The sequence below is a fragment of the Octopus sinensis genome, linkage group LG24 (assembly GCF_006345805.1).
Source record: "Octopus sinensis linkage group LG24, ASM634580v1, whole genome shotgun sequence".
NCBI lineage: Eukaryota > Metazoa > Mollusca > Cephalopoda > Octopoda > Octopodidae > Octopus > Octopus sinensis.
The window spans coordinates 3,418,534-3,431,325 of record NC_043020.1 but is presented as its reverse complement, the minus strand read 5'-3'; the positions used below and the strand labels follow the sequence as shown (position 1 = coordinate 3,431,325).

Genomic DNA, 12,792 nt, shown 5'->3' with positions numbered 1-12,792 from the left:
AAATGTAACGATTCTTTATTCATATTGTTTGGAATTAGTCATGCATTACCTTGTGACTTAGAGTTATTTTTTACTTATTGCATTTGTCTTCACAGGGCAGAAAAACCAAATGTCAAAAGGAATGTAAAAGCTACAGGATATCAACTCTCTCTCTCTCTCTCTCTCTCTCTCTCTCACTCACACACAAACACATACATATGCATCTGTATGTTGTCTCAGCATGTCTTCACATTGACACCTTTTGGGCAAAAAAAAAACAAGATGACATCAGGAAGGGAATCCTTTCATAGAATAGTTTCTAAAGAAATCATGTCCAGTCCATACCAGGATGGAAAAGCCTACTCAAAAATCGATGTGTTTACTCACACACACAAATACACACACAAATTGGACGGTTGCCCATCAATCAAACTTCATCACTCACCCAACATTGGTCAACTCCAATCTAAAGCAGGTGACACTAGCACAAATGCCATTCACTCTGAACTTACATGGTTCCAAAATGAACTTCTTAACCCCACAACCATATTTCCACCAATAAAGGACACATCTAAGGGCCATGAAAAAATGAAAACAAACAAATAAATATTTTATAATTTATTAAATCCATCTTTTCTGGTCCTGCCTCTTTTTTTTTTTTTTTTGTTATCCTTTGTTATGAAATCCTATTTCTTTACTGCCCACAAGGGGACAAACACAGGGGACAAACAAGGACAGACAAACAGATTAAGTTGATTACATTGATCCCATTGCATAACTGGTACTTAATTTATTGACCTTGAAAGGATGAAAGGCAAAGTCGACCTCGGCAGAATTTGAACTCAGAATGTAATGGCAGACGAAATACAATGTTATGAAATCCAATGTGGTTGGCATTGATCTTCAACCAATCCCAATAAGATCTCTTCAGTCGTACTCTGATCCGATGGCAACGCTCACCTCTTCAGGATGGATGTAAGTAGAATGATACCACTGATTGGTGTCCAATATAACTAAAAGACAAAAGGAAATAAAGTATCATAAATATAAATATTCACAGATTTATAAGCAAAGCACATATTCATGATAACACATAATTCACAGGAAAATATATTCTTTTATTTGTTTCAGTCATTTGACTGCAGCCATGCTGGAGCACCGCCTATAGTCAAACAAATCAACCCCAGGACTTATTCTTTGTAAGCCTAGAACCTATTCTATCAGTCTTGTCAGTCTTGAAGCAGTCCTGGAACTCTTGCAAAGCAATGCCTTTTAACACCTCTGTCGATTTTTTTTTCTTCACCTCTTCTGCATCTGCAAAGCGTTTTCCTTTAAGGACTTTTTTCATTTGGGGTAACAGAAAAAAGTTACAGGGAGCAAGTTTGAGTGAATAGGGAAGGTGGGTAAGCAAGGCCATGCCATTTTTGACAAAAACTTCTCACACTCAAGGCAGGGTGTATGCAGGCCCATTGTCCTGATGAAACCACCACTCTGCACTTTCCCACAGGTCAGAGCATTTTTGTCTCACTGCATCTTGTAAACACTTCAGAACTGCCAAGTAAAACGCCTGGTTTGATCAGGAGGAATAAATTCTGTTGTGGACAATTCCTTTTGCATCAATGAAACAAATCAGAATCGTCTTGACGTGCTTCTTTGAGGCATGGTGACATTGAATTCTTCGATTGCCTTGATTGCTGCTTCCATTTCTGGGTTGTAACCATAGCATCAGCTTTTGTCACCAGTGACGACCTTTGGAAAAAGGTCCAGATCAACTTCCAACTGTTATTTCAGTTGTGATTGCTTTTGACTTTCCATGAGCAAGCGAGGCACAAATTTTGCTGCAACATTTTTCATTCACATTTCCTTTCTCAAAATTCTTTGGCTGGAGATCCAGGATACACCAGTCATATCAACAAGTTCTACAATTGTTCAGCAACAGTCCTCCAAGATCAGTTCGTGAATTTCCATGGTGTTTTCATTCATTCAGGAGGTCAATGGTTGCCCTGAACGAAGTTGGTCTTCAAGTGACAAAAGACCATTCCTAAAGCATGAAAATCTCAGAATCTAAATTACAGGAACCAATATCACAAAACATTTTGTTCTACAGTTCTCTGTTAATTTTCCTATCTAATGGTCTCTGTGATGATTTATAATAATTTTGGGGGATGTACTCAAAGAACCTTAGAGTTAATCTAGCAAAAACCAAAGTCTTAGGAAGAAGGAAAGCAGACAAATCACAAATCACTTCAGGAAGATGGCCCTGCTTGATCTGTAGAAAAGGCGTAGATAGAAACTCCGTAAGATATACCTGGTATAAGCTATGGTGCAGCAATATTAGAGAAAGATTAACAGGGAAAATAGTTTTCATGTGTGGAAGGTGCACAGGTACAATTAACACTAAAAATGTACACCAAATGCCAGGGAGGATACCTGGAAGTAGTTGATAGCTTCTGTTACCTAGGTGACCAAGTCGGTAGCAGAGGTGGATGCTCCAAGACCATAACTGCTAGAATAAGAATAGGCTGGGCAATATTCAGAGAGTTCCTACTTCTGTTAGGCAGATTGTATGATGCCTCTGTGTGAACAGTTATGTTACATGGCAGTGAAACATGGGCTGTGACTGCCGAGGACATGCATAGGCTTGAAAGAAATGAAGCCAGTATGCTTTGCTGGATGTGCAATGTCAGTGTGCATACAGGACAGAGTGTAAGCATCTTGAGAGAAAAATGGTGCACAAGAGGCATCAGATGTGGTGTGCAAGAGAGACGACTGCATTGGTATGGTTATGTGATGCATATGGATGAGGACAGCTGTGTGAAGAAGTGCCAATCTCTAAAAGTGGAGGGAATCCGGGGTAGAGGGAGACCTAGGAACGGTGGTGAAGCATGATCTTCAAATGTTGGGTCTCACGGAGGCAATGACTAGGGATCGGGACCTTTGGTGATATGTCATGCTTGAGAAGATCTGTCAAGCCAAGTGAAATCATAACTGTGGTTATGTTGTCAGTGTCACATGACTGGCACCCATGCTGGTGGCATGTAAGAAGCACCTTTCGAGTGTTGGGCCCCACAGAAGCCATGACAAATAACCAAGACCATTGGCAATATGCTGTGCTTGAGAAAAAGGCCAGTCAAGCCAAGTGAAATTGTAGTTGCGACAGATACTGGTATCATGCAACTGTCACATGTGCCAGTGCCACACAAAAGCACCCATTACACTCACAGAGTGGTTGACATTAGGAAGGGCAACCGTGCCAAATCAGGCTGGAGTCTGGTGCAGTCCCTCAGCTTACCAGCCCTGGTCAAACTGTCCAACCCAAGCCAGCATGGACAACGGATATTAAACGATGATGATGATGATGATTATGTTTCTGATTTAGGTACAATGACAGCAAGTTTAAAGAAGGGAGTTAGTTAGTACCATCTGGCGGTACTAGACTGGTCCTTTATTTTATGGATTCTGGAGGGACGAAAGGCAAAGTTAACCTCAGTGGGATTTCGATTCAGAAGATAAAAAAAGCCAGAACAAATACTGCAAGGTATTATCTCTGTTACTAATGTTTGTATGAAGCAACAACGACAAGAACAACAAAGTGAAAAATGAGAGTGACTCACGAATATCTCCAGTTTCCATGGTAGCATTCAGAGTATATTTGCATAAATGTTCACACTCTGGAGGAACAATAAGCATAAATGTTTTCTTACCAGCTATCATAGCTTGCCATGATGGGCGTTTTACTGCATCAATCTATAAATAGAATGAGGATGGTGCAACTGTTGAGAACAAGATGAGGATTAACTTCACTTGAAGTTACAGAAACATATTGTTTAAATGGAAATTGTAGTTGTGATACCTGTGCCAGTGGCACGTAAAAAGCACCAACCGATTGTGGCCGTTGCCAGACTCCCCTGGCACGTAAAAAGCACTATCCGTACATGGTCGATGCCAGCGTCACCTTGACTGGCTTCTGTGCTGGTGGCATATAAAAAGCACCAACCGATCGTGGCCACTGCCAGCCTCCCCTGGCACCTGTGCCGGTGGCACATAGAAAGCACCCACTACACTCACGGAGTGATTAGCATTAGGAAGGGCATCCTGCAGTAGAAACACTGCCAGATCAGACTGGAGCCTGGTGCAGCCTCCTGGCTTCCCAGACCCCGGTCAAACCGTCCAACCCATGCTAGCGCGGAAAACGGACATTAAACGGGGATGGTGATGATGATGGGAACACCATCATCATCACATTTGTCATGTTTGACCAAATGTAATTGTTATGAATAAAAACTTCCACTCACCCACATAAAGTCTATACATGTATAAACGTGTGTGTATGTGGTGTGTACACACATGCATATGTCTAAATTTAACAGAGCAAGGTATTTAAGAAGTAATTATATATCTATGTAACTTTTACTAAACCAAAGATTTTCAAGAAAAAATCTTTGAAATTCCAATTTGCAAAAAAACATGTTGTTTCTGGTCCTTTGTTAATGCTGTTTTCAACTGCACAAAATGAATCTTAATTCACTGCAACATCTACTTTGTGTTTCCATCTATAAATATATTCATGACTAATTTCTGACTCAAATGAGTGTATTCGTTTCTCACTTGCAGTGGCATTCATACCGTGGCTTCATTTAACTTACTTGTACCATCTTATTACAATCAGTACTCATCTGTGTCACTGACACATTACGAAAATGTTTCCCAACATGACTACTAAGTTATTATTGGTGTTGGTGTGTTTATGCTTCCATAACCTAGCAGATTGGCAAAAGAGACCAATAGAATATGTTCCAGGTTTAAAAACAAAAAAAAACAGATACTGGGGTCAATTCATTCGACTAAAAATTCTTCAAGGCAGTACCCCAGCATGGCCACAGTCTAATAAATTAAACAATTAAAAAGCAATAGGTAAAAGGAATCCCAGTTTCCATGGAGATCAAGACCACAACAGGACACTTGAATGTGATGCTGGTCAGTTGCAGGGTTCAAGGGGAGGAAGCAAGTTGATTACATGGATTCCTCCCATGTTGGGTGATATAAATCGCAGTCAAGGCAGTTGAATAGAACTGGAGAGCAGCCACCCTCAATGCATTGCTCCATCATAGGTTTACGAAGAAGGTCCCTCTCAATAATCTAGGGCTAGTTTATCTTGGGACATCCACTAAAGGACTTGGTGAGATTGATGTGTTGGAGAAGATATGACTGAGAGATCACTAGGGTAGAGCCCCCAAATTCCATTTTCAATACCAGTTCAAGGCCACTCTCCTCTACTGCCCCATTGACCCAAATACCTGGGAGACAATCACCAAGGACCACCCAAGATGGCAGCATATCATCATCAAGGGAACAGACCAGATGGAAAATAACAGACATCAAGAAGCAGAGATCAGATGTTGAAGTGACAAAGTGTAACTCACACTTCCTTATCCCCTGCAATAAATGCCCCCGGTTCTTCTATACCACCCTTGGCCTGAACAGCCACGTCTGCCACAGGCACCCATCACACCATTAGGATGAAGATGCTCAATCACTCGCTACAGATTAAGAACTTGGACACAAGTTAATGCCAACGATGAATACGTGTGAGAAGGTTTTAAATGCCTGCAACAGAATGAGCTCTGCTAAAAGAATTACTGAAGTCCTATATGATGGATTACACTGGATTAGTGATAAGGTCTGATACTTACATGAATGTGAGCACCCTTGCCAAATCCACCCATAAAAATCCAATCCACTGAAGTTGCTTCTGAATCCCTTGGCAGAAAATAAGGTTTCTCATAATGCTTCCTCAACTCAACAGAAATTTCTGGATCACAATTGCTCCTAAGAAGAAGAAAAAGAAAATTAGTTTTAAGTAACAAAATATAAGTAAATGACTGTTGTGGTGGGAGTCATTGACACCCCTGGGGGATTGGAAGATGGACTAGCTGAACTCTTATAAAGAGTGGAGGTTGGTGGTAGTAGTCAGTAGAGAGTGTATTGGTAGTCTCGCAAAGTACATCGTGTGAACATATTGATCAAATTTCTGCTGTGTAATTTATATATTCAACATGTGTACAAGGATATAAAATGGACCAAGGACACGGAAGTAGTTTCAGCAGAGGATCAAATCCTGATCAGGGGATCAGTTATGCAATATGTTTAAATGAGGGCTGCTGAAAAGTTTCTGGCTTTGGATAAGAGAAAATACGGGAGAAGCAGTTAATTATGATTTTATCATTGAACATATTCCCCTTTCAGATTCACACACTTACTTGCAGTGGTCCTTTAATTTTTTCTAAACCCTGTAAAAGAACTTGAAAGATCGAGCCTCCAACCAAGCCTTTCACAATACCCTTAAAGCCAGGAACTTTTTAGCAACCCCTTGTATTTTCCAAAAGTAATAATTTCTCATAGCAACATGAAGGCTACCTTTTCCCTACTCTGTAGTAATAATTATTTCTTAGATTCACCTTCCTGTAAAGTAGTGGTGGCTCTGATGATGATGATGATGATGATGATGATGATGATGCCGATGATGATATGCCTGGTAGTAAAAAGAAATAAAGTTCCTTTCCATATCATCTAAACTCATAGAGCTGGTTTCCTCACCCGGATGGCATCCCAGTCCATTGCAGGAATACTCTGAGTGGACTGGAGCAACATGAAAATCAATGACACACTTCGAATTCCCTTACAGCACAGCATTTAAAAAGCAGCAGACTAAATTATAAAAACAAGATATCAAACAAACACAATACAAAAAATAAAACAAATGCACACACATGCACCAATGTGTGTAAACCAGCGAGGACTAAACCAAACTAAAGAATCTGCACATGTCTAGCCAGTATTAATTATTAAAGACTCCACTTTCTGAAATCTTTGCCTCCATTCTAGAGTCAAATTATTAAGTACAGCTGTCCCAACAATTTTTTTAAAAATAACTTAGTCACCTCCCGTCCACAAACACTCCAGTTTTTATAGGAATGTTTCCCCTCATAAAAAACGAAAGATCTGTTATACTACAGAGTAGGCCAAAAGTCATGCACCAATACATTTGACAATTATTTATGTTAATTACATTATTATTATTATTATTATTATTATTATTATTGGTGTTTCGCCCGTTGCTACATTCTGAGTTGTTCAAATTCTGCCAAGGTCAACTTTGCCTCTCATCCTTTCAAGGTCGGTAAATTAAGTACCAGTTGCACACTGGGGTCGATCTATTCAACTGGCTATTCCCCCAAAATTTCGGGCCTTCTACCCAGAGTAGAAAAGATTGTTGTTGTTGTTGTTATTGTTGTTTTTGTTGTTGTTATTATTATTATTATTATTATTATTATTATTATTATTATTATTATATTATTATTATTATTATATTATTATTCATAGGCTGGCAAGCTGGCAGAATCATTAGCATACCAGGTGAAATGCCTAGTGATATTTCATCTGCCTTCACATTCTGAGTTCAAATTCCACCAACGTCAATTTTGCCTTTCATCCATTCAGGGTCAATAAAACAAGTACCAGTTGAGTACTGGGGTTCAATGCAATAGACTACCCCTCGCCCACAAATTTCAGGCCTTGGCCTAAAAAATAGAAAGAATTCTCATTATTCACTTTGTTCCTCATGTATGTGTGTATTCATCATTATTCTATTTATTTTATTCAATTTAAGAAAATTGAAGCATGTCTTTGACAATTCCTGAGTGTGTTGAATTTATTTTGTGTGTGACTTTAGGCCCAGACTGTATATTATGTGTGTGTGTTTTTACATGGCTCTACCAACAAATCAAAATACTCTCATTACCATCATTATCATTTTAACACCCACTTTACCATGCATACATGATTTGGGTGGAATTTGTTGGAGGCAGATTTTCAATGGCTAGACACCCTTCCTGTGGCCAATGTTCACCTGTTTCCAAGAAACACAACATTTCTGCATGACCAAACATATTTTCACAGAATATTGGAAACGAGGGACACCACTTGCTTGGTGATGCCCAGGCAAAGGGACAGTAACATACACAAACACACCTCACACAGGCTTCTTTTTGTTTCCACCAACCAAATCCATTTACAAAGCTTTGGTAGGCCTGACGCTATGACAGAAGATAATTTGCCAAAGGTGCCAGACAGTCGGATTCAGTCTGGAATCATGTTGCTGGGAAACCAGCTTCTTACCCCACAGCCATACCTGTGCCTGCACCTAGAGAAATATAAATCAACGAAAATCCTGAGTTACTTACCATCCAACATACCAAGGTAACTGACCAGGATCAAACCTAGCCCTGACCAGGGGCATTCCTAAGAACTGAGCAAAACTTGTAAAGTTAGTGTTGTATGGGAAAAACATGCATTCTTCCAAATGGCTCAGTCTTGAACTAAAAAGTTTATGGAAGAAGTTGAAATTGAACATCTTCAGAGCCGTCCAGTTTGTGGTAGCATTTTTGATCAAGACAGGATGTCCAGTGTATGCATATTTTTGCATGAATTTTTCTGTGCTGATGTTAAATTCTGTTGGCACTGAATCCATTCCAAGACACAGTTCTTCACAGTTTGAAGCTGGTCTCAATACTTCCATCAGGATTTCATTGTTTTCAAGCAAACAGGGTGAGTTCTGAAGCCAATCCTGAAATGTCGGTGAAAGAAGAAGACAAAGGGTGAACGCAATGATGATGATGTGATGTAGAGTTTTCTTCCGTTGCCATGGAACCATTGTCAGCTTCCTCTCTTCAGCAAGTTGCAGATGGGATCTAACAAGACAGGGAACTGCATTAATGTCAATACCAGAAAGTCTTGCTTTTTCATATATCATTTCCAGTTCCCTTGTCAATTCTAACAATTGCTCCGGTCCTTTTAAAGATGTGTCACCATTTTTAGTTGTCTTTGAGGCTGGGAAATTCTAAGTCTGTTTCTGGTTACCATTCTTGTGCAAAACGCAGAACTTGCAGTCTTTTTTTGGAAGACTAAAAGAAGTAAATTCAACTTATACTGCTGGAGTTCTTATTTTACAACTAATCCTTGTGTGTGTGATGTGTGCATGTGTGTGTAAGCATGATTGTGTGTGGGGGTCTTTGTGTATGTGTGTGTGTGTGTGTGTGTGTGTGTGTGAGTATAGAAAAGCAGCTGGCAGGTGTTATGAGGGTGGTAGGAGTATGTCAATAATGTAACAATTAAGTCACGTTCCACACTCAGTGCTACATTTCATGCACATGCATGCGTGTGTGTGTGTGTGTGTGTGTGTGTGTGATTCAAATAATTGTTGACTTTATTTTCTCTCCAACCTCACTTGGAGAGAAAGAGAGACAGGGAGAGAGATGTGCAATGAAGAAGAAGAAAAAGAAGATGATGATGATGATGGAAAGAGGAGGAGGAGGAGGATCTTAAGTGAGTCATCAAATAGTAAAATGAGGTTTTGTATATTCAGATGTTTATAAAATAGATACTTTTGTTAATTATATAAAGGAAACAAAACGAACCAACAAACCAGAATGGAAAGTGGACATAAAGTTACTATGTTGATGATGATGATGGTGTATGAATGTGTGTTTGTGTGTTTGTGTGTAAATATATATATATATACTAGCAGTATCACCTGGCGTTGCTCGGGTTTGTTTCGACCCTTTAGAATTGGAATTTTTGAAAAGTAAAAATATTGCATTATGTAGCTTGTTATTCTCTTTAAGTGAACATTTTTCTGGTTGAAATTCACCGAAAAATTCGTAAAAAATAGGGATTTTCATTGAAAAAAAGCACCTTTTTGATGTAAATAATTTTTGGTGTTAACATGGTCCGTTTTGAATTTTTTCTTCTACAGAAGGCAGAGCAAGCCTTCTTCTATCATACTCTCAATTTTGGTCAACTTGCGCCGCAGGGTCTCGGAGGAGATAGTGTTAGTTGAAGGCTGCCAAACCTGCCACACACAGACAACTTCAGCTTTATATATATATTTAAGTGTTGGGTATGTTTCCTAGTAGTATGCTGGTAAAGCACATCCACTGTCTATGGCTACCTGGTGTCATCCACAATAATTACATAATTGTAGCTGGTTCTGCTTCAGGGGATCCGCAGTGTACGTTGAATATAAAACAAATGATGGAGATGGAAAAATGGAATACATGGGAAACTTTATTGTTCACAATGATTATTTTGACACATCCTGCATCGATCCCTCATGGGTGGGAAACTAGACATGTTGTGGTGCACCTCTTGCTGCAGAAGCATCTTGTCAGGTGACATAATTAGAGGTATCTCATTAAATGAACTCTGTTTCACTCGGATTAATACAGCATGTTGTTAGTGTCCATAGGTCAAAGCTGTGGGGCCAATATTATTCTGTATTAGAATACTGGACAAGATGCTTAGTGACATTTTGTCTGTCTTTATGTTCTGAGTTCAAATTCTGCCAGAGTTGACTTTGCTTTCATCCTTTCTCGGTCAATAAAACAAGTACCAGCTGAGCACTGGGGGTCAGTTTAATTGACTTACACCCCCCCCCCCCACACACACACCTAAACTACTGGCCTTGTACCAAAATTTGAAACCAGCATATGAAACATTGGAAGATGTTGTCCTACAACTTATTGAACTTTTCCTACCCATGCCAGCATGGAAAGTGGACATAAAAGGATGATAATGATGATGATGATGTGTGTGTGATGACAGTTGACTTGCAATGCCATTTCCTTTTGAGATGTAGTACTCCCTGTCATGGGTTCTTACAATGAAGACATACATCACAATGGCAAGACAAGAATCCGTCTCCAAGACACTGACATCACGTGAATGGAGTACATAACCATGTAGGCAATGGCAGGGAATCATAGCTGCTCCTGTGTACACCGCATCTTTCATGTGACCTCACAAGTGGGGAAGCTATGAATGTGACAATATTTCATTATATGTCCATACAATACCCTGGCAGCTGCAACGAAAGATGTACCATTTGCTTGTAGTTGTAAGAATTTTGAGGTTTGACTTCATCAACATTTAAGCCCACTTTTCCAGGGTCAGTATGAATTGAATGGGTTGCCACAGTGCATTCTCATTTGGACTTACTCTTCTCCTAAACAGGCTTTGGATCTCATCATGTTCATATATTACCTTACATGGAGTGATTTTTTAAATTGGATGCCCCTTTTATCACCAATCGTTTTACAGAATGTCATGGGTACACTCTACCGTGATACCAGCACTAAAGAGGTTACCATGATCTTAGCAACACTTAAGAGCCCCCTGAAGAACCTTGTGTTGCATCTGTTTCTTCACCAATAATAATAAAAAAAGACCCCTCTTGCCTCCATTTATTTGTACTATTAACTCATATCACTTGGTAGGAAGAGAGCCAACATGAGAAGATGATAAGAGAGAGACAGTTACGTGATGGTTGTTGGTAAAGAGGCTGGATAGAAGTAGCATGAGCAAAAGAGATCAAAGTCTGAACATGAAACATCCTATAATGGTGGGGGGAGGAGGAGAGAGTGACAGGAGAAAGATGGAAGACAGATGTTCATAAATGTTTCTAACTGAAGAACAAAGCCCTTAAAGACAGAAGTCAGTCAATTAAATTAACCCCAGTAGTTGACTGGTACTTTATTTTGACTTACCCCAGAGGGATGAAAAGCAAAACTGCCCTCAGCAGGACTTGAATGGAGAATGCAAAATGCCAGAACAAGTATCTCAAAGCATTTTGCTTGGCACTAACAACTCTGCCAATCTAGGATCTTTATGGATACCAATAAAGAATTAAAGGGGAGTGGGGAGATATATGAGAGGGAGAGAGGAGTAACAATAAAGATGGGAGATGGTAAGGGAGACAGATGCATGCCAATTATGACCACCACCACCATTACTATATCCATTTTACCATGCTTGCCTGAGTCTTGTCCATCAACACTTCACCATTTGATGCAATCCTTTGCTGTCTCTTACATTTGTGTCAGACTCTTGTGACTAGTCTTCACCTCTTCATCCTTTTCCAGAACTTCTGATTACTTGGAACTCTTAGTACTTCTTTATTCAACTTACACCTTCCACAGGTATCACTTACCAGCACAGTTTTTCTTCTCTTACACCGTTTGATCCGTCTTGTATCCAGTTTTGTGCTTTGACATTTGTTCACACTAACATCACACAACCAGTGAAACATAGTCATCTCTTTCTCTCTCCAGCCTTCACAAATCCCCTTTATTCAGGGTCCACACCCCACTACAGTACAGTACAACACTTTAAATACAAATACTGCATTTCCTAGTAGCAAGTCGACATAGTATACAATGTATTTGTAGTGTCAACATTCAAACATCATCGCTATCTTTCCAAATGCTGCTGCATTTCACATGGAACTTTTGATCCTTCAAAGTGAACCCATCCCTTTTTGGCTGTCAATTTTGGTCTGAAAAGTTTGACTTGCAGACCAGAAAATACAATGTCATAGAATCTGCTCCTCACACAAATAAAGAATCATTCTTACTCTGGCAGCTGTACTTTTAGAACACCCACCTTCACTGCAAATTATAGACTGCTAAGAAACTAAAGTTACTATTTCTAGAGTGTCTCCTGAACAGATGAGAAGATTTATTTCATGTGTACTTTTACTGTTAATTTCTGTGTATCTGTCACATTTGAAGATTATATATATTCCCAGTCTGTGATCCCATGACATCTTCTGCACCTATGGCTTACATTGGGCCCCATATTGAATTTCTACCTACTCTTTTTCTGCCTATCAATTCTAGTATTTGATTGGTATTTTATTTCATCAATTGTAAAAGGATGAAAATTAAAGTGACTTCCAGGCATGGTTTGAACTCACAG

The 12,792-nt window shown here is 39.4% G+C and overlaps 1 protein-coding gene across 2 annotated transcripts; it reads right to left on the bottom strand.

The window, feature by feature from the left end:
* Positions 1 to 626: 626 nt before the first annotated feature.
* On the bottom strand, positions 627 to 9,453 carry LOC115224049. Of its 2 annotated transcripts, XM_036513010.1 has the most exons (5): positions 8,223 to 9,453; positions 5,673 to 5,808; positions 3,594 to 3,726; positions 859 to 992; positions 627 to 662 (listed from the first exon to the last, which is right to left on the bottom strand). In XM_036513010.1, exons 1-4 carry the CDS (start codon positions 8,789 to 8,791, stop codon positions 907 to 909), a joined length of 924 nt encoding a protein of 307 aa, XP_036368903.1. In that variant the 5' UTR covers positions 8,792 to 9,453; the 3' UTR covers positions 627 to 662; positions 859 to 906. The 2 variants fall into 2 exon arrangements, with proteins under 2 accessions (XP_036368903.1, XP_029650708.1); XM_029794848.2 differs by lacking the exon at positions 627 to 662 and having other exon boundaries at positions 842 to 992.
* Between the last annotated feature and the right edge of the window lie 3,339 nt (positions 9,454 to 12,792).